The sequence below is a fragment of the Centruroides vittatus genome, unplaced genomic scaffold, assembly GCF_030686945.1.
Source record: "Centruroides vittatus isolate TY-2023 unplaced genomic scaffold, ASM3068694v2 contig_393, whole genome shotgun sequence".
Taxonomy (NCBI): domain Eukaryota; kingdom Metazoa; phylum Arthropoda; class Arachnida; order Scorpiones; family Buthidae; genus Centruroides; species Centruroides vittatus.
In genome coordinates this window covers 298747-322681 of record NW_027122209.1, presented here as the reverse complement: position 1 = coordinate 322681, position 23935 = coordinate 298747, and the positions used below count along the sequence as shown (strand labels likewise).

The following is a 23935-nucleotide window of genomic DNA, read 5'->3' as shown; positions in this document are numbered from 1 at the left end:
TGGAATCTGAAGAGTGTGGAAGCAACACAGTCTAAAAGGAAAGTTGTAGTATTGACAATTGAAAATAAAAAGGATCTTATTCCAAAACTTGAAAGAGGTACATGTGTGGCAGATCTAGTGGCCATGTTTAAAATGCCGAAGTGACAGTGTGCAACCAGTAATTTTGTTTTTATTTCTTTATACATTATTTATGTATTTTATTTATTGTTTGTGTGTTCTAATTTATTATAACGGTATATAATTGCTTTATTTTTACATTAAATAATGTGTATTTGAAGTTTTAAGTTATCAAAATAGGTGTTGTTCAGGGTTGGGAATGTTTATCTGAGCAAAAATCTAAGCATTGATTTTCTTAAAAGCTAATCGTATATATCTTTTTTTAAAAGGTATGCTACATTGATCATTAAATATGCAACTGATTTCATTTTAGAATAGAAATCCCTAAGGGTAATAGAGCAGTTAATAGCAGATAATTCACTTTCCATTATTTCTTATGGGAAAAATTGTTTTGGACTTCAAATGCCCTTCTGAAATGAATTAACTTTGAAGTACGAGGCACCACTGTAATTAATTTTATTAATAAGAAAAATTATAAAAATTTAAGATATTTTGTTCATCATAATATAGATTTTGTGAAAGACCTTGAGCTGGAATATACATTTTTGGGATATAGGTTGCCCATTCTTTGGCTTAACACCTTCTGAACAATTTCTGTATGTAACTATTTTTTCTAATAGAACTATTTGCTATACAAGAAATAATAGTTAAATAAGTTGTTTAGTTTAGAAGGGATGGCATATGAAATTATTACAAGTTGTATACTGATAGAAAAGGTTTTGTATGCCATTTAAAAACATGATCATCATTAGAAGGTTGTAAATTGAACTTCCTTTAGAATAGAAATATTACCATTTCTATAATAAGCTGAATACAGAACACATTCCATGATAATTACAATAGTATGATTTATGTTGTTACATAAATATATTTTATATGTAACTAGCTGACCCGGTCACGCGTTGTTGTGGCTCAAAATGTATCTATTATAAATGTGTAACACTTCCCCCATGGGGGAATTTCAAAAAATCCCTTTTTAGTGTATATTCTGTTGACGTCACCTATTAAAACGCAATTAAAAATGCAAAAAACCGCATGTAAAATGGTATAAATAGAAGCCGAGTTCTTCACGGTAAGCCTTAATTCTGTCCCTTTCCCCGCTGGGGAATATCGAAAAATCCCTTTTTAGCGTATATTCTGTTGACGTCACCTATTAAAACGCAATTAAAAACGCAAAAAACCGCATGTAAAATAGTATAAATAGAAGCCGAGTTCTTTACGGTAAGCCTTAATCCCGTCCATCTCCCCCCCGTAGGGGGAATTTCAACGTGTATATTATATAAAAACACGTGCATATTCGAATGCAACGTTGTGTCAAAATTTCAAAGGAATCGGTAGGAACAAACAAACGTTGTATTTTATTTATATAGATAGGTAGAAAATGATTTGTTTAGGTCCATTCTCACAGAAAAGCATAATGCCTCACAGAAAAGCAAACTTAGGTTGTCGGAAGTTAGCGTCATCTGTTGGACATAAAAGCCTTAATACATATATAAATATATTTTTGAAAGTGGGGAAATGGTGATCTTCACATATGCCACAAACCTTGGCGGGAATGTATTAAACAACTTCCCAAAGTTTCATGGCAATCGGATAAATGGTGTGGTAATGCATGAAGAACAAACACACACACACACACAGACAGCCATACATTCGTTTTTATATATATAGATTATATTTGTTACCATAAAATAAGGTAGTTGTTTGATGAAAATTCAAAAAATTCTCTGTAAGAGAAATTTTTCTTGACGAGTCATTATCTAATTAATAAATAAATAATTTATTAGATGATGACTAATTTTAAAAAACTGTCATTTGGTGAGCACTTATATGTAGCAGCTACATTGAAAATTTAATCTTTGCTTATTAAGAATATATTTAGTAAAAGTTATTGTAGTTTTAACACTGATGTCTAAATACAATTTAAAAATAGTATATTTTTGAGTTTATTTAAGGAAAAAGATATATAGAATAAGAAACATATATATTTCTAATTCTATTGTAAATATATTTACAATAATTTTTTAAAGAATTGCATTGAAATCAAATTTTTACTTCTATTTATTCAAATAATTTATAATTCTGTTTTATCAAAAAGTGTTTTTGAGAATAAAATTTAATATTCTATTATTATTTTATCGTGTCTTTTCATACAATATACTGAATAACATAAACAATGAAAACATATCCTACCTACTTCTCTCATTCAAAATGAACAAGAGGAATCTGTACATGGGATATAGTTTTTCTTTTCTGCTGCACATAATGTTAATTTTGAATGAATAAGTGACATTTAAATCATACAAGCTTCAAGCATAGGTTGTCAGTTGATATTATTTACATATTTTATTATGCTGAAGTGTTCTTTAACTCGAATATAATACTATACTATATATAATATTATACTTAATATAACTTAATATAATTAAACATTTAGTGTACTAAAATATGTAAATAATATAAATTTAAATAGTGGAATTTATTAGATGCATGCTAGGATAGCTTTGTACAGTGTAAAAGCACCACCAATGTAAAATGGACATTGTTATCCACTGATGAGACTGAATAAAGAAGGCAAAATGCAAATGGATAAGAAAAAGTAAAATAAACATCTTTTTATTGTTAACTGTTTAATGTCATAATTTGTTACTTAATTATATATTTATAATAAATAATTTGCATAAAAAGTATAATTTATTTTATAGGTGAAATTCATGACAGTACAACTTGTAGAGAAGTCTGGTCCTGTGATAGTGAAGGAGATAGTTCATCATCACAGTCAAGTTCATTTGAATCGACTTTGGATAGCTCTGATGACAACAGCAGCAGTAGCGTCGAAGAAAGGTAAATAAATAAAGAATATTTTATGAATTAAATTTATAATTTTAAGACATTGTTCCATTTTGCTTTACTTTTTTTCAAATATATTGAAGAATTGCAATATGTTTATGTGAACTGAATACAATAGACTGCTGCAATCCGAGATAAGTTTTCTTTCTGGAGTTTAAATAAATAAATTTATTTATCAAATAAAAACAGTTTAAGCTTTTCAATTTAATTAATGAATTTTTGTGAAAATAAGCTAACTTTATTTTGAAAATACTTTATTAATCAGATTCAAAAACAATCAAAATTTTAATACTCTAGTTTTATCATTTTCATATTATTGCATGAAGATTTTGAATCTGAATATTATATTTTCATGTAGTCATTTTAATTAACAGCTAATATAGAGCTAATAAGATTATAGATTAATGTTTATAAATATAATACATTGATTAATAATATAATTTTTAAAATATATAAATATTCAACAAACATTTTAAGATCTCTGACATTACTGATTTATTGCTTGTTTTTTTCTTGATGGAGAAAGACTTAGAAACAATGTCTATTTCAGCACAAATTCTGAGTAGATTTTTATTTATCTTTCCAATGGAATTGATATTTAAAGTATTGCACCCTTTATTGACAGCCTGTCAATAAAGGGTAAAATTAGTACAGTACTGATGATTGTTCACAAATAAGAATGTCAAAGTTAAATGGAAACAAGTAGAAATTGTGTTATCTATTACACCTTAAAGTATCTTTTGTGATTTGCAGAAAAACTGGTTACTATAGTCAATCTTGGTAAGCTGTTGAATAAGAGAGGAAATATGTTGTATGTTTATAGTACCAAAATCTAAAAACATTTTAAATGAAAGTGGTATTGTATATTTGAAATTTTTCATACAACATATCTTAGTGTCAGAGATATTGTGTATTGGTAAACCTCTGTTTTGTTTAATTTTTTATTTTACTTAGTTTTTAGTTTATTTCTGTTTTTTGTTTCTATTACTGTTCATAATTTTTAAAGTACATATTTGGAATTTGATTTTAAATATTAAAAAATAATTCTTTATTCAGATTCAATTAACAATTGATCTGATGATGAACCATTTTTCAGTAATTTAACCTAATAATTTTACAAAAGTCTTTATTTAATTTATTCGGGGGGGCGTGTGTTAGTCATCGGAGGTGTTGGTGAACTTTTCAGCGGAGCTTGATAAGTGCATATTGGTGAAGTGCATTTCGAAAGCCTTAAGTATCTATAATATGATTATTCCAAAGAAGTGGATATTTATAAATAGATTAGCTTTGATTTTAATTCTAAGTTTATTGTTAATTGCTGGGATTGAACCAAATCCAGGTCCTTTACCTCGATCTCCACAACAAATGAGTCAAATGGATATGCAAAGGGGGTGGGGTAGATTATGTAAGGATAACCTCAAAGAAAAGGAAAAAGGAAATCAATTGAATGACTTAATTAGTGAAGACTATTATCAAACAAAGGAAGATCTTGGTAAGAGCCGTCCAGTGACCTCAAGAACCACAAAAATTAATGAATATTTTGAAACAGTAAGTCATAAAGAATTACAGATACAGGACAAATCTCAATACTCATTAAAATCGATATATGAACTGATACAGGATAAATTTTCACAGCTCCAAAATGAACTTTAAGGAATTAGAACAGAGGTTAATTCTTTAAAAGAAAAAAAATAAATATTTACATGGAGAGTTGTCTCAACTATCCCATAAAATAGAAGAAATGGAGAAAATATCTGTCAAATACAAGGTACGTTGGAATTTGAAATAGACAAGCTGGTTAATGAGCAAAATAACAAAAATATTATAATTATAAACTTTCTGTTTAACTCATCTGATTACGTTAAGGAAATTAATCAGTTTATAAAAAAGGATTTTGGAATATCTAATAGTTACATAGAAAAATTGGTTAGATTAACCAACAACAAAACCAAACCTATAGTGAAAGTTCCATTAGACTCCTTATTCGATAGGAATCTAATCCTTAGAGAATTTTGGAGGAAGAAAGATAATTTAAGTGATGAGGAATGGAAGAAAATAATACTTACAACGGATTTATGTAAGAGATCAAGGATGAGAAGAAGAAAATTATTAGCAATAATTAAACAAGAAAAACTCAATGGCAACAAAAAAAATTGTAGGAGATGATTATTGTATTAAGGATAACCAAAAATATTCATATGATACTAACCTGGATAAAGTGATTCAATTGAATGGTGTTTTGAGAAGGAATTAACAATGAACTTCAGAAACAGATTTGAAATGTGACCAATTTTTACGGAGGTTACTATTGATTTTTCTCATGATAGGCACTAAGTGAAAGTACCAATAATCTAGTGGCTATTAAATTAAAGGTTCTCAATTGATACAAAATGTTTTGAAATCCTCTGTTTCCAGAAAACAAAGAATGTTTTAATTGGAATATTCTATATAGTATAATACAATTCTAGAGTATTTTATATATTAATGATTATATGCTCTGAATTTCACTCTTTAATATAAAAAATTCTTTATTTAGTTATAATTATAAAAAAGAAGTTAACAGATTATATTAATATTAATTTTTACAAATTCCAATCATTGTTGTTATAGATGTAAAGTTTTTACCCAAAATGTATGTTTTATTTTTGTAAGGAGGCACTGGAGCTATGATTCAGGCAATACCTCTGTAAGTTGAACAAGTTTATTAATGATTCATATACTACCTTCACACATTGAACAAGATTTTTAATGAATAAAGTAAGCATCTTTGTTAAAAATTGTATATATCTATAGTTTATAAATAGCTCAAATAAGTTTTTGTAATTGAGTAATATGTCTTGTGACTAAACATTTAAGTTTATATTATTACAAAAGTGTATGATTAAAGAAAATGGATAAGATGTTATTACCCTGGAAATAATTTGTTATAAGATTAAACCATCTGTGGTTGGTTAATATCTGAAACCCCCTTGTAACAGGTTAAACCCTATTACAATAAACTCACTTACTTACTTACTTACTTATTTAATTTATTCATAAATGACTTAAATTGAAGTTTTGGGATTACAAATGTAGTAGATTCTCAATAAGTTAAACTTTCTTACCTTGAAATTTGCACTAACTAGAACTTTTTGTCTCGACTTCACTTCCATAGACTCAATGCATTTTGTGTTTCTGTTGGTTTTGAGATCGCATTTTGTTAAATTGAAATTTAAAGATGTAGAGAGTTTATTTTACATCTGATTTTGTGTTATATCTTTTGTTTTCAAGGGGATTGATGATGATATTACAAAGTTGAAGATTGGTGTTGTACAGAATTTTGTTTCTAATTTCATGAAGTAAAATTCAAGATTTTAATGTTCTGTACCAAAAGTAATAATCTTATTCTTAAATGCAAAATGACCAATGAAATCTTAGCACTTTAAAATTATCATTTTTCAAATTTTTAGATTTTGATAATTTAAAAATTGTGCTTCTTATATTTAGAGATCATTACAACTGTGATTTGACAACATTTGGGTAATCAAATTTATGAGTTGATCTATATGTATATCTTTATATGGAACTAAACACCTGTAATATATAAATTTCACTGTAAAGTTTGAATCACATGTTGACATTTTCATTACTGGTAGTGGCCAGTTAATTGGCATTAGGGATTGCAATTGCTGGATCCCTCATCCAGCAACCCAGCTGGATCCAGCACATTCTTCGGCCTGCTGGATCCAGCACCAGGTGCTGGATCCAGTGCTGCAGATCCGCAAATACTCAATTAACTTTCTAAATAATGGCGCAAAAGTCTACATTGTCGGCATTTCCGCTTTGCTATGTGCGCTCTCGCTCGGCGGTGAGAGTGATGTTGTCGTTCAGTGTGGCACGTGCTATACCCCTCTCTACACTACGCCGCCCGCCCTTTTACCTCTGCTGATCTAATTGCCAGTTGACTTTCCGCCTTGCTAAATAAAGTGTTTTCGCGCTAAATAAAATAAGTAACTCCTCTCCTAGTCCTGGTGCATAATTCTAATTTACGGTCAGTTGTGATGTCAATGAATCACGTGACGGAACTATTTATCTTTATTTGATGACCCTGAAACTAACCAGCGTAGAGGCAGAAAGGGCCTTCTTCGCAGTGGGATATGCAGTTCATTAAGAAGTAGGTTGGGCGATAACACCATCAATACCATTTGTTTCTTGAGATCCTACTTCCAGAAAAGTCCAAAAAAAATAACAGAAGTGATTGATTTAATTTTATTTAATCCTTTAAAATACTTTATTCAAGACAAGACTAATATTTTATAACTTCTACTCTAATTCTATTAAGTAAGAGTTTTTAACTTTTATTCTATAAGTGGTTAGTGGGCTAGGCTAGGCAATTTTATTGTGAAAATTGGTGAGAAACTGAGACTACCTAGTTAGTTAAATAGTTAATTAAATTAATGAGTATCAGTATCTTAGATATATGATGATATAAATGTATGTGATTCATGATTGTGATAATAATAACTAATTACTAGACTACTACTAATTACTTACTCACTACTTTACTAACACTAATAATTAAATTACTTATAAATAACTACAGACTGATATGTAGAGCCTATATAAGAAAACTGGTAAGACTGATAGCCACTTAGCCACTGATTATCCGTCCTTACATTATTATAATATATTAATATAAATTAATTAGTAGTATTATCTTTGCTATTATTTAACTTAAAGATTACATTATAATTATAATCTAACTAAACATTTAAAGTTAATTATCTCTATCTCAAGTGTTAAACCAAACCAAAGTTAAGTTTACTATCTAAATGTGTAAGAAGTTTTACTGATTTATAGTGACCAGTCTAAATAATAAAAGTTTCTTAAGTATTTTAAAAAAATGTTTTATTTCTTTAAAAAAATCATAAATCGCTGGATAGATAGATAACACTTTATTGCACCAATAATACATCGGCGCTGGATCCAGCTGGAATGATGTTGGTCCTGCAAAAATCCAACTGGATTGAAAACACTGCTGGATTGCAGTCCCTAATTGGCATATTGGCACTTTTCATTCCAAAGTAGATAGAAATGATAAACAACAGAAAACTAAGATTCAGTGGATAGTAGAAAGGATAAAGGCAATAGAGGAAAGAAAAGAGAAAATATTAGAAATTGTGAAAGAATTTGATATTGCATTGCATGAACAATAGAATTAAACAGAACGGAAAAGAAAACATAAATGTGAATATCCAGATGCTGAAAAATACACTGACGTGGTTTGTATAGTGTAGAGACAAGAATATTCTTGTTGAAGGAAAAGGAAAAGCTGAACAATTCAGAAACAGGACATAAAATTCAAAACAAGCAAGAGGGTGGCTGAATAAATTTAAGAAGAGGCATGGAATAGTTTTTAATAAATTTTTTAATGAAAATGAAAATAGGATGTGGTCTTCAGATTTTAAAAAAGATTTACAAAATAGAAATAAACTGAGTGCTAAAATAAGACAAATATGTAGCTAATTATTTTAAAATAAAAATTTGTTGTATGTAGAATGATTTTTATTTTACATAAAATAAAAATCATTCTTAAAATAAAATTATTTTAAGAATTTTATTCAGAATTTATGTTCTAAAAATGTACCTTTTAATGAAGATTTTTCTGTGAATTGGGTTAAAAATTTATTATTATAGTTCTTTAATTGCTTTATAGTCATTATTCTTATGCATATTTTATAATGATAATTGTAGATTTTTGTGAATTTATGTTGAACAATCTGTAATACATAATTAACAATTTCAGTAAGAATATTGTAACGAAAAGTGGACCAAAAAAGAATTTTCAAATAAGAACAAAGGATGAATTAGGTCTTGAGGTCAGTGATTATTTAATTTAATTTTTCTAGAATATTTTTGTTAAAATGCAAGAATCTAATTACAGGAAATCCTCATTAATTTGAAATTCAAGGGAGAAAATAATTGCGACTTCGAATTATCTGAGATTTACATATTTCTGTATAGTACACCAAATGCTATGCAACTGATGTAATTAAGCAAATGGAATATGGCTACATATATGGAATTATTAATCATTAATTAATATTAATATAAATAAACTGCATATAAACATGTGTCCAGTAAGAACCTTACATGTTGCCAGATAGGTTTTATAAAATGTAAAGAGAATTCTTTGAAATATAGCTGAAATTATTTAAAGTTTTAAAGTGGCCTAAAAAGTAATAAGTTGCCGAAATATAGTAACCTAAATCCCTACAAATATCTCAATCTGCTACTCATAACCAATCTTGCAATCCTGAAAACCAGCCATATTTTATGAAATAAGAGAAAAAAGGGTAATCCACGTGTGTGGTGACACCTAAAAATATTTTACTATTAAAGCCATATTAACCAGATTAGAGTTGTTCTCTTATAGCAGTGAGACACTTCAATCTAAATGAACAAGTTAATGTATGCATATCACAGTTTGGGACAGAATTGTCACATCAAATTTTGAAGTAGTCATATTTCAAACTAATCATATTCCTTAATGTGTAAATCTCTATATCCCCAGCTGGGACAAATAGTACAGTTACAAACTAATGTGATTTTGAACTATCCAAGTTCAAATTAATGAAGATTTCCTGTAATTTTTTTATGATAGTATGAAAACCATGATTTGAAAATATTTTAATAGAATTTTTTTCATTTTATAAAGCATATTTATATAAAAACACATTAGCCAAAAGAAAGGTATGATTTATTTAGAAAACTTCAAAGTTTGACAAAATATTTTTGTCAATTTGTTCAAAATAACTCCAATAAAAAGACAGTATAAAATAAATGAATTAGAAACCTCTTATCATTTGTTTACATTCAACATTATTTTCTGTTGAGATATTCCAATTTCAAAATTCAAAGATGTATTTTGTAAAGTGTAATATTAATCATATAAATTGAAAACAATGTAATATGAAGACTTGAAATTCTAAGAGTAAATATATTTTTGAAATGTTATTTTGGTAATTTTAGAATTCATTTAGTAATGTTAAATATTGAAATATAACTTTTAATTTTATTTTAGAGTAGGAATTTTGTTTTGTAATAATTCATTACAGAATAATATTTCTATTCTAAATAAACCAGTAACAAACTGCTCAACTTTCCCAGCAACATTTAAAGTTTTGATGGCACCATCTGTTATCATAGTTAAAAATATAAAAAGAGTTTTTAATAAAATATTATAAAATGGCAAAAAGCTTAATTTTGAGGGTAGGGATGGGTTTTATAAAAAATTGTAAATGCTAATAACAAGTAAAATTATCATTAAGTCTGACTCTACTGAAGATACACATGATCTCCATTATCTTTCCACTCCATCAACCTTTAATCACCAAAATTTAATAGCATTAATTCCCCTAATAAACAAGCATACCTGCAAAATTTAGAAATTTTCAACAAAAAGCACAGGAGTTATTAAGCTTTGAAGAGCATGAACAAAATCGTGCCCCCCCACACACACACATACACACTAACATCTATACATACAGGAATTACCCCCAATTTTTTTGCATTTATCGATGTTTCAAGATGTCCTAAGTCCAAAAGTGTAAAAATCTCAAGGGATCATTTTTTGACTGATTGCCATACTTTTCCTCTGTTATATATAACAGCCAGGAAAGTAAAATCAGTTGGCATTTTTTCTTTTTATTCTAACTTGTGTACACATATATATATCATCATCATCCATTCCTGCTGATACCCAGAGGGTATCATCAGGAATGGATGATGATGATATATGTATGTACAGGTCAACGTGGTGAAAACATCAAACTTTTATACTACCATCCACTACTTTTTTCCAAACTCTCCTATCAACAGACAAGTTTTTAGGCTGAATTTTATATATATATAAAACAGTGCTAAGCCCAGATTTTAATATAATATCTGTATGCCCTATTTTTTATGGAATTTAATCATGAAGTATTTTGAACTAAATGTAGGCAGATCCATTTTGTTCTAATATTAATAAATATATAAATTACTAATTTAGAATATTCTGGAAGAAAAGATCAGCCTGATTTAAGCTTTGTTCTAAGCTAATCTAAGTTTCCCAGAATATTCTAAAATGTATTTACATATACAGTAGAGCATTGTTTATCTGAAAGCTGATCAACCGAAATGTCAGTTAACCGAAAGCTTTCCAATCGGATTGTGTCATGCTGAATCTAGTGTTTTTGATACTAGATTAACTTCTAAAGTATAATTTTTTTTGTTTTCATATTTTTCAATATATTTATTTTGTTTGTACAGAATAAAAAAATAATTTTTAACGATACAATAGCCGTGATTATTATTATAAAAATTTTTCGTTAGGCTTAAAATTGATGAAAATTCAACGCAAAGCAACACGCAATGGAGAAAAATTTCAACATGGGATAGGTTAATATATTTTTTCATACATAATCGGTTATCCGAAAAATAAGTTATCTGAACAACCCCAGTCCCCAATTGATTTGGATAAACGATCCTATACTGTATTATTATTTTTTGGGTTTATAAATATTGTTTATAATGAATTAGTTGAAGTTAGTTTTTATAATTTTTATAGTATTTACAGGGTTAAGTTTTTGCTATTTTAATGATGGAATACTTTGTTATATAAAAAGAATAGAATCTGAAATAATTGTATAGTAAATATAAAAAAAGTATTTTGGTAAATATTTTATCAACATATTCTCCAGCAGGCAGTTAAATATTGTATTTAATTTCTGTCTTCAGAAAATAATGTTATAATCATATATAAACAATATCCATGTTTGGATATTAATTTCCAGAAAAAATTGAGCTTTCATTTTGAGTAATATGGGCCATTTTATGTTGTGTGAATTGTTGTTGTTAACTTATATATAGTGACTACTCTTTACAATAGAATGCATTAGTATTGATTATTGACATTGTTTTTGAAATATGAATCAGTTGAATATCAATTATGCAGCAGTTATGAATGTGTGAATACACATAACTGTTGTGTATAGTCACACTCCTTTGTAGAGAAAAATGCACTTATCAGTCATATCTTTTGAGGACTCTCACATGTTGTTGAGCTACATCCTAGCTAGAAATTGCAAAGTAAAGTTGGTGTGCCATTCAGGGTCACATGACTGCAGCTATTGCACCCTCTGAATTGCATAAGGATACCATTTTAGGATAATCTGTAGAATTTTATGGACAGTTGATCATGGAATAAGTATGGGTAGCTCTGATTGCAATTGGATTTCTGCAACTGTAAATGTGACATTATCTACATTTCTTTCTTTAATATGTCATCTGCCTCTGTCCAGAGTTATGTTCAACTTGCTTGTTTCTACAAATTTCTATATCATATTCTTCAGTTCAAAAATCCTATCCTTAAATCTTTCAAATGACAATATTTGCATAATGCAGTGGTGGCATTACTGTTATTTTGGTAAAGTTTCATTAGTAGAGCTTAATCCTTCTTATAGATATCCATGGTTCCTTCTACTAATTATATAGAAGACATCAAACTTTATAGTAATCCTCATATGACTCACACATAATTGACTGCAATGTCACAAGGAATTAGCATGTTGTAACATGTTTTAGAAAACCAATGCTATCTGGTGGCATGACAACTAACTAATTTTTTTATACACAAATTCTCTTCCCCATGTTCTGATTGTAACCACCAGTTTTTATTGTGCTGTCAAGTAGATTCTTCTCTCCATCACTCTTACTACTACCAGTTTAATTATAGTCACCTTGTATATAATATTAATATGATATCAAGAATTTTGTGTTGTAAGATGTGATGGTTTACCTATTGATAGGCTATAACTAGCTACCAATAGATAGATCATCTCTTCTTAATGATAGGTAAAATGGAAAAATATTTTTCTTTATTTAGCAGTTTAAAGCAAGTTAAAATAGTTTAAAGTAAAAGATAATATATTTTTTATGTAGATTTTTTTTGATAAATTAATGAAATATACAATAGCATAACAATTAAAAAATTTTTTATAATAGGATTTGCCTCCAGTTGAGGAACTTCATATATCTGTTGAAGAAGAAGAATTACAAGAAATTGGTCAAATACTTAGCATAGTTGAAGAACTAGGTAGACATGCTTTTTATTGATTGTTATATCACATTTATCCTCATTTAATAAGAAATGTGAAATTCTTTTAAAATGCAGAATTTTAACATGCTATAAGAACAATATGTATTCAATAAATTAAAATTCTAGTGTGAATTTGTTAAATTTAAATCAGTGAATTTAATATATAGAAGATAACAATTTCTAATCAGTATCTATATCATTTTCTATAAAGTATGGAAAAATTATACAGTAGACCCCCCCCCTATAACACGGTAGATAAGTTCCGTGTTATATGAATCTGTGTTGTACGAGTCACTTAAATATATGAGCCAATCACAGCCCAGCACATGGGCTGTGATTGGCTCATATATTTAAGTGACTCGTACAACACAGATTCATATAACACGGAACTTATCTACCGTGTTATAGGGAGGTCTACTGTACCTAAATTTTGTATGGATAAACTTTCAAATTACCTTTTAAACACCCAAAACTTGCAGGTTATCTGTGTTTAAAACACAATTTGAAAGGGTACGTGGGCTATTCATTAGGACAGATTATATTCCAATTTTAAATTGCAATTACAAACTCACCAAACAGCATTTTCTTAGTCTAAAGTCACTAAGGATGTCACTAGAAAATGTGAAAAATCCTTTGTATGCTTCAGACATATTCTTGTCATTGTAATTTTTCCTGAAGCCACCAAAGATACCGATACTCATACCTCATCTAGTTCTCTCCCATTCATTTTATGAGCATTAATGCCATGCTTTAATTGATATTAAACATACCTATTTCAATGTGTTTCATGAAAATTGATAAAAAGCTGATTTTTGTAATCATTCCCTATCTTCATAACAACATACATCATTTCAAAGAACTGTGATAGTTAAACACATTACATAATAATTCTCATTCTAACAAGCTATAAACTCATTTCATTGTTATAAAGTGAATTCTGATTACTAAAAGTAATTATATACATTTAAAATGATAATTGTGCCATTTATTGTTTTTGCACAACAAAATTACTTTTCACCATTTTTTAAATAAAATTGAAACTATTATGTAATCACAATTTTAGATTATTTTTTTCATTTATCAAATTGTAGGGTAGAAATTTGTTTTATATTAACATAACATTCTTATCAAATATTTTAGATATTATAACTTTTAAGTTATAAGACAATAGAATAAATTTTTGTGTAACTTTTTCTATTTTGTAATTAGATGAGCCTAACAGAATTTCAGTATTCTGTTGAATGGTCTAACCCAGGCATGGCCAAGAGTTTTTGCCCCTGGGCCGAATTGGAAAGAAAACGTTTTTCACGGGCCGAAGGAAATATTAAAATTAAAAAACGTTAAATACAAAAACGATTCATTTAAGCAAATAAATGTTTAAATATATTAGTATTACATCTCTAGCAAAGCACACAAATTGCTAAGTTAAATTGAATATCACCTGTATATCTTGAATTACTCTCTAACATACATTATTTTATGATAATTATTAATATTTTAAATTTATCATTTTTTTTTATTCTGGCACTGTCACAGAGACAAGTACAAAAGTTGTAAATCTCTACAATGGAATTTTTTTTAAATAAAAAAAAAGTATTGCGAATCCATTCGACCAATTATTGGAAGTTAAGTAGCTAAGATTAAAAGATTAATCATGGGCTGCATAAATTCATTAAGCGGGCCGTATGCTGGCCATGCCTGGTCTAACCATTACAATCATTTATTATTATTTAAGAAAGATCATCTTTCATTTGAATGAGTGGTTGCTAAGGGACAAAGTTTTTTCATTTCTGTTTATTTGTTATTGTTTGATAAATAAAATAATTGAAGTAATAAATACAATAAATAATTGAATATCATAACAGTTCACAGGATAAAAACATTTTCTTTGTCATTTTTTAGATATTTGTATATTTCACACATGAAGTTTAGAAAGTTCCTTCTCAGTATTCCTTTTTTTGTTTCATCTATTTTATAATTATGTATACAACAAAGAAAAACAACATTGTTATCTGAAATGTCTTGCTTTCAATAGCTGCTGCAGAGGCATGGTATGGTGGAAATGAGTTATGCAAAGATTTTATTTCTGTTCTAATGTTTTGTTCTCTGGCATGTACAGTACATCATTATGGTTTATCCATTCAAAATTATGGTACAGAATTAATTTTATCTTTATACATCATGATAATGAGACATTTAAAAAATTTATAATATTTTTTTGAATAATAATTTAAAACTATAATAAATTAAAAAATATGATTTATATTTTATAATGGAGACAGTTTTATAATTCTTGTTTGATTGAAGCAAATATATATTTTTATAGTAATCATTCAGTCACATAAAGACCATTCAGCATTAGATTTAGATTCCATTTTGTTTTTAAAAGGAGATAAACCATTGGGTCAGGTAAATGTTATTCACAAGTATTACAATTTCATTATTGCATTTGAAATAATTGAGTTTACTTTAAAAAATGCTTGTTTTTAGATATTTGATGTTTTTGGTCCTGTAATTCAGCCTTCATATGCTGTAAGATTTAATTCAAATCAAGAAATAATTGAAAAGGGTATAGAAAAAGGAATGCCAGTTTACTGTGCTCCTTCACAGGAAAATATTACAAAATATGTTTTTACAGAGGAATTAAAAAAGTAAATATTTCACTGTTTGAAATTTTGTCTTTAAAAGTTTAAAATATTTCTTTAAAAATATAATGTGCAATGGATTCTCAAATTATATGAGGGTTGTGTTTTAAGTAAGCCACACATTTTAATTGTTCTGTTCAAGTAATTTTGAATTGTGAACATATTTTAAACAAGGTGTGCTGATTTTATTTATTTCATGATTTTAAAATCGTGTATTTTAAACACACAAAGTACTTTGAGAATTCACTGTATGTTATTTTTAATATGCATATTAATATTAAATGAAATTTTTTAGATTGAAAGGTTCAGATGCCTCATGGGAAAATAATAATGAACCTCCAGAACAAGTAAGAAACTTTATTACAGTATTTTTTTTAAAATATATATATATATATATATATATGTGTGTGTGTGTGTAGAACTTGGTACAAAAGTCCTTCAGCACCTTATGTAAACACATTTTTACATTTTGAACCCATTTTGAAAAATAATGCCAGTTCCAAACATAATAAATAATATATTGTTTTGAAGAGAATTCTGTAAAAAGTTCTCTTTCAAACTCTCAAAACTTTTGATAAAATTAATACATCAGCATCATTCTACATGTTATCTATGAGAAGATAGAAAGAAACTGCAAAGCTACCATTTTATTTCTTGTAAACTACAAGAAACTGTTTGTCAGGAGAAAGAAAAAATACAAAACCAAAACTTGTTAAAGCTTTTACATTTAGTGAATGAATATTAGATATGTTTGAAGATATACAGATAATTAATTTTTAATTAGGAAGCTGTTACTTTTAATTACTAAGATACATTTTCTAGATATAATATTAACAAGATTTTCAAGCTCATCCTGACATGACATAATATGAAGATTATGAAGTTATTTAAATATGTTGTATATTTGTATGAAAAGTACATTTAATCTGTGACTTACATCAGAAAGTAATTTAAAAACTTTTTACAGTTCATTGAATATTCAGATGATGAGAAAGAACGATTGGCTAAACAAAAAAATAAGAAAAAACCTGCTAAAAATGTACCAATAAATAAAATTTTTCTAGGTGAGTATATATTTAGCATGTTGATTTAATTTTAAAAAATTGAAAAAACTATTACTGATATTAACACTTACCCTGCTAGTCCTTGGACACAGCTTTTTTTCCTGTGTGCTGATTGATTTTCACTGCTTTACAGTATATTTTACTGAGCATTTTAAAAAATTGACTAAAGCTAGGCAAACAGTTAAAAACATCATTTGATTTTTGGGACATTAAGTAACATTTCTCTCACTTTTGAGAACTGTGGGTTTCAATTTATATGGATTTTGTTTAATCTTGTGCATGTTTACAGAGAGAGAGAGAGAAAATAAAAAATTGATTATCCACTATCATTGTTGCTGGATTTGTCCAACTCTTCATCAAGTATGTTTGCACAATTCATCTTCATTATAATTACATGACATATCTGTAACTTTATTCACATATACTACATAAACATGCTTAGAATCATCTTGCAGAATACACATGTGAAACTCTAAATCTAACATGTCACATGGTTCTAGATAATTAATTGTATTTTAAATTTCTTAGGAGATAATGCCATCTGGTAATCACTAGACAAACTAAGACACACATAAAATTTGTCTATATCATGCTACTAACATAATGTTATGTTAAACCTTGGAATACCTTGATATATTGAGAAATGTAATATTATGGTCACTGCAGTTTTAAAAAGAATTTGCAGAAAGTAATATTATATTCACTACATGTTAAGTATTAATATAATTTATTGGTAATATTTGTAAAGTACTAATCAAACCGGAACAACTAAAGAACTATTGGTTAATGTTACCTTAGGTTCTGAGATTGCGGTGGTGGGATTTTTTCCCTACGTCGGCGTCCGCGACGGGGAAAAATTTTTTCCCTAGACTCGTGACGTCGACGCCCTCGAGAATTTTTTTCCCTGGTCGGTTTCGACCCCGACTTCCATGTTGCCGAGTATCCTGTAACCTCGAAACGGCGACAGTGTGTGTAAATTTGCGACGGTAGAGGGAGCCTTTTCGTGATGTCGTGCGAGAGTAATATCGGCGGGAAATTCATAGTGGTGTTATGCACGAATATGCAAATGCTCGATCTGTGACATGATTTCTGTTCGTTTCAATGCAATTTTATGCAAATTGACTACCAGTTGGAAACGTGTGCTGCCGTGTTTTGCGATTTGGATTATGACTCGTGTTTTTTTTTCGTGACGATTTTTCGTTTTCAAATTAACTCTTATCGGATAATAATTGTGGTTAATATTTCTTCTTGCATTAGTAAGTATTCTTTTTTTTTTTTTTATTTTTACAATTTTTAGCTAAACGTTAGACGAACCTGTAACTAGAAATTAAGGATAGGCTGTGTTTTTTTTTTCCCACCATTCCAACCTCCCCTCGTTTAGTTATTACCAGTTGTGTGGAAATGAGCGGTTTGGTCGATTTGATTTGCAACGATGAATTTCGGTCGAAATGCACTTCCCGTGATTTTTACAAGTCGATGGAAGACGACCGTTTGGAGTTAGGTGTACCTCCCTTTGTCGATAGCGCATTTAAATTTGCTGTGAAATTAGGCATACAGCCGACTGAGTCCGTTTGCATTGATTGTGATTCCTGGCCCTCCAGAAAACCAGGCGAGAGATTTCCAACTTTTGCCCAACACTTAAGCAACACTTGTCCGGGCAGGGAAAAGTGCTGATTTGGTTCCAGCCAGAAACCGTTCCCGCAGCACCTGCAACGATTACGAAAAAGAAAGCTAACAAGAAACAAGAAGAAGGGAAAGATACCAAAAAGCAGCATAGTAATACTAATTCAAAAGAAGGAAAACGCCAACCGACCAATAAAAGGGTGGCCAAAGCGAAAACAACAGCGAATAAAAGAACTTCACCGAACAAAAATCCGGAGTTTAGCGAAACCGGCAAAAAATTGGATCGAAAAGGAAAGAAACAAAGGAAGTAGTAGTCGAACTCCATCGAAAAGTGAGTAAAAAATTACTTTTTCCCTTTTTTTTTAATTTTTTTTCATTTCGGTTAAAATCCGTGGATTCTGCATAGCATTTCAAGATGGCGGCCGGTCGCGTGGCCATCTTGAATCGCAGGAAAAAATTTTTCCCCGGCGCGGTCGCCGACGTAGGGAAAAAATCCCTACATCCCCATCTCGGAACCTAAGGTAACATTAACCGAACTATTGCAGGACGATTGCTAACTTACCAACCGTCAACCCAACAGGTACTTTCACGGGTTCGCGAGCAAAAATTTATGCCAGGCCTGGACTTTTGCGTGCTCCGGAAATTATAACTATAAATATTCAACCAATAATAAAGAACAAATCAAGTTTTAATGTAAACTAATAAGACTATGTACAAATTAGTAAATTCTAAAACAATTTATTTCACAAAGGACACTTATTTTGAACCGACAAAACAAGATAACTTATCAACTACGATCTAGAACTAATCCCTTGAGACTTCCGACAAAATCAAAATTTCAATTTATAACTATGTACAATTCAACCTTAGAATCTATGACTATTCGTCACCTCAATCACAAGAATCTTCTATCCAATTCCTTTGAATCGCAAAACTTTCCTATCCTTTTTCCCAATCTGGAAATCACCTGTTCGAATCTCGCTTTTAACTTCCTTGGCAGCACACCTCGCTCTCGATCAATTGGAAGCTCACCTCGATCGTTGTCTCGGATCTTGTTCTTTTTATACGTTGTGAGGTGACGTTACAAACGTTCTCTGGAACCACCCCCTCATTTACATACTTAGACACTAACAGTGATTAACATCTTTGTCTGGTCAGCATTAATCCGACAAAATCTACTAACGACTTTTACATTACTTTTTCTCAGTTAAATGTTACATATTTGAGATGTCACTTTTAAGTCATTTAGTGAGTTCTGATTCTAGTGTGTGTGTGGGGAGCTCCCGCCCCTTTTGCATCGGAACTTCCATTCGAACTTCCGAGTACGGGCGCGCAATAGCGTGTTAGTTTTTTTCCTATGGTGCTTTGTCCATTCGGTGAGTCGGTTCTTTTTTCTTTTTGTCTTATTTGTTACAGAGGGTGAGTGGGGAACTTTCGCCCTAACTAAACATAAGCCCCAAAATAAAATATAACATAACGAAAACAAAAAATAGAAAATAAAAATACAGCTCGGACTCAGTTCCTTACATATTAATCTAAAATAATACAGTAGAGCATTGATTATCTGACTCAATTGGGGACTGGGGTTAGTCAGATAACTGAAAAAATGGATAACCGAAAAGTATGAAAAAATACATTATTAGTATACAGTGGCGTAGCTACATATTCAGCACCCTGCAGCAATTAGAATCAGTGCACCCCTTGTTCCTAGGAAGAGGTTTCGCGAAATTTGTTTTGAACATTTAATTTAAAAATATATATCTAATTATTTAATTTATTTGAGATTCGCGGCATTTCAACAATAAGATATTCAATTTAATAAATATATAATAATACTATAATATTATATAATAATAAAACAAAATAATTCTTTAAGTATGGAGTACCTAATAATATTTACTACACAGTATATAAACTGTATTGACAAAATGTGTGCAAGTTTAGTTTCATAACAAATACATAATAAATTTAAAAAAACTTCAGAATTGTTGTTTTCTCACTTTTTCGTTTGCAAATCGGTCAATCACTTTCTCCAGATCAAGTTGACAAGCTATTGTTTTTTCAATTGATATAGCCAAAGAACTAAGAGAGTGTTGTGACACGCTGCTTCTTAAATAAGTTTTGATTAATTATTAAATGCAAACATTTTTTTTACAAATGTTTTTACAAGTTTTTATTTTGCCTTTTCTCACTTCGCGCCCTCGTAATTCGGTGCGCGCTGGAGCAATTTGCTCCAACTGCTCCATGATAGCTATACCTCTGTTAGTATAGTATATTAGTATATTGCTATTAACATACTTCACGTTAAATTTTCATTGATGTTAAGCCTAACAAAATTTTTTTTAAATAATAATCATCGCTATTGTAGCATTAAAAATTATTTTTTTATTTTGCACAAAATAAATACAAAAATAAAGTAAAAATTGAAAATTACGCCTGGTTTAAATACTGGCCTCCCTTTCATGGTCGTGCCAGTGTTGCCAGCTAAAACATGCAAAAATTTAACAAAAATAATATTAAAGTAGCCAAGACATAGCCAAATATTGTAGTGTCACATCACTAGCGGATATTTGAATTTGTCGACTAGAACACGGTTTGTTAACTGATGTGACGATCGATCGAGGGTCGGATAATCAAGGCTCTACTGTACTTTTAAATTTGCCAGATTATATACAAAAATGCTTAATTCAAGAAGCCAAAGATTTTATTTGAAGAAACATTTTGTTCTCACAGCAGATCTATGTTCAAATAAAGAATGGCAATTAAAAATTTGTCAGATTGAACAATATTCAAAAGTGAAATACAGATTATCAAAAAAATAGAATGTAACAAGTTACAAGAAATGTAAAACAAAATAAATGTAAATTTCTACTTTTAACAAGACAAATGGCAAGATTTAACCAATTCATATGTGGATGTCAATAATATCCATCATATGGTAACACCTATTTGCAGTTAGAAAGTAATTTATCAATACAATAACACAAATCATAGGAATCAATAACCAAAGTCTACCTCTTTTTCAATACTAGAGAATCATGGGAATAAGCATTTTTGTATATAATTGCATTGCAGTTGTATCTGAAGGGATTGATTTTTAAATTTTGTATAACATTACTTTGCTACTTAATTTAAAAATGAAGTCTGAATATCAAAATGTAGATGTTTGCCAACTAAATACTAGTTTGTAGTGTTGAATAGATTTCAGAACAGTTTTTCTTTAACAAAAAAAAATAAATATTATCTGGATTATTTTTTGTAAATTCAATATAATAGTTTATGATATAGAGAAAAGTATAATTTTTACTTAGTTTTTATATCTATAGTTTCAACATCAAGGATCTTTCTCTGTACAAAGTCTGGCAATTTGACAAAGATTTTTTCAATCTTGTGAATTGTCTGTACTATTATAAATTTATTCAAGGTTGAAGGTGTTTGAATTTTTTCCTAAAACATGGCTTGAGTCAGATCTTGGCAAATTAGACAATTACAATTGCCTAGGGCCTTGATCCAAAAGCCACCCATAAATCAATTTGTAAATTTTTATTTCTTTATATTTGAATTTAAATGATAAGTGAACAAAGTGAATATTTTCTAAACCAATGAGTTTTCGGGCTTTCAGTTGTTAACAATAACTGTAGAGTATGGATAGATAGAAGCAATTATCAGATCAGATTGGTTGGAAAATTATTGGATAGTAACTGTATCAGAGTAAAATGCAAAAATTATGATGAGTTAATTTTTCATTTTTTGTTCATTATTGTATAATTTGAATTTGGAAACATTTTTTATTATATGCTTATTCTTTTCTCTCTAATTTAAAATTTATGTTTATTTTTCATTTTATTTTAAAAATATGATCAAAATTTAATCAAATTCTTTGTAATAATTTTTAATTGTTTTTATTCTAGATAAGCAAGCTGTCCCAGAACGTACACATTGGCCTCCACGTTTTCCATCTGGTTGTCCATCGAGATCACCAGTTCCTCCACCTTTACCACCATTTGCATTTAGACCGCCAAGTGGTGGACATACGTTTGGTGCCCCAGCTCAATTTTCTGTCAGACCTTTCCTAAATTCACAAAACAACATGCATCCTTTTCCTTCACAACCACCAGTTTCTACTTCATTTGGATATTTAAACAATATAAATAATCAAAACTTTTCCACTTCTGCTCTGCCGCCACCACCACCTCCACCACCACCGCCTCCACCTCCACCACCTCCTTCCATGTTTCCTAATAATGCAACTCAATCTCCTCCTGTATTTCCCAATACATCTGTTCCACCTCCAATATTTTCTAGTACAGCTCCACCACCACCTCTAATACCTACTTCTATTCCTCCACCTATGTTTCCCGTAAATCAGTCACCCATAAATTCTAACAATAACAGTATTCCACCTCGGTTTTTTGCTCCCTCATTTTCGTGCGATAATAGATTGCCACCTTTCTCTTCCAGTTCCAATTCATCTTTGAGGCCTCCCTTTCCTTCTCCAATTACCAGAGTGCCATCAGTTCCATTTTTTCCAAGAGGCTCACATCCTCGGGCACCATTTCCATTTAATCCTGTTTAAATTAAAGATGGATATACATTGAAACAAATTGCTGGCAGATGCAAAAAACAATATGAAAACTGCACCAGAGATGAAATAATTTCAGACATTATTCAAATATGACTTGCAAATGAGGAATTAAAACAGTTTCACATTGTTTTTTGTATTTTCCAATGATCCAAATTTAATGTAAATTGATCTTAATGTAATCATATTGACAACATAACTAAACTTCAATACTTATCATAGATATTTCATTTCATTTTGAAAACTTCTTATTGCATTTTAATTCCTAATTATTGTAATAATGTTAATGATAGAAAGAAGAATATTTTAAATGCTATTTATCCAACTTAAATAATGTACATCTAAGAGATGATTCAAAGTTTCTAAAAGTAAACTGTATATTAATCCATCAATTCATTATTAAATGGTGTCATTTCAACAAGAAATGTAAAGTAAATAGTTATTAGTCAAAAATAAGGTTACATGTAGATAATTTCTTCAGTTATATTAATAAATAAGAATAACTAAGAATTTTATGAGCTTTCTATTCTGTTTCGGATAAATTTAATATTTCAGAACTAACTTTCAAAATCCTTTCCAGAAGAATTCCCTGTATTCTCAGCATCTTTTAGTCTTAATATATTACCATCAACAGTTAAACTTAAAGAGAAGAGAAGAGTTTAGGCTTTGAGGAATCCAAGTTTGAATTTGATTTGGAATCTCGGAAATTTTTTGTGAGTGGCCAGTCCCAAATGTGTCAGGCCCCAACCCTTGCCACCCAGCTGCCTCCACTGTAAGCCTGCCAAACCTATGATGGATATAATAAAAGGTCTTATCAATGGCCATAGGGCAGAAAGAGTCAAAATGAAAAAAATTCTTGAGAGAATTATTTTGTAAACTAACTTAACTGTAGATTGGATGAGAGGCTTACCTAAAGGACCAGTGAACACTCCCA

General features: G+C 29.3%; 1 protein-coding gene across 2 annotated transcripts in view; it reads left to right on the top strand.

The window, feature by feature from the left end:
* LOC136976056 (H/ACA ribonucleoprotein complex non-core subunit NAF1-like) overlaps positions 1 to 23511 on the top strand; it is a 37913-nt gene extending 14402 nt beyond the window's left edge. For both annotated transcript variants that reach the window (XM_067271243.1, XM_067271242.1), the window contains exons 4-11: positions 2823 to 2961; positions 8753 to 8825; positions 12994 to 13084; positions 15414 to 15496; positions 15578 to 15738; positions 16028 to 16079; positions 16700 to 16796; positions 22331 to 23511. In XM_067271243.1, coding sequence (XP_067127344.1) covers positions 2823 to 2961; positions 8753 to 8825; positions 12994 to 13084; positions 15414 to 15496; positions 15578 to 15738; positions 16028 to 16079; positions 16700 to 16796; positions 22331 to 22995 — 1361 coding nt within the window. In that variant the 3' untranslated portion in view covers positions 22996 to 23511. The remainder of the gene's footprint in view (positions 1 to 2822; positions 2962 to 8752; positions 8826 to 12993; positions 13085 to 15413; positions 15497 to 15577; positions 15739 to 16027; positions 16080 to 16699; positions 16797 to 22330) is intronic.
* Positions 23512 to 23935: the final 424 nt, after the last annotated feature.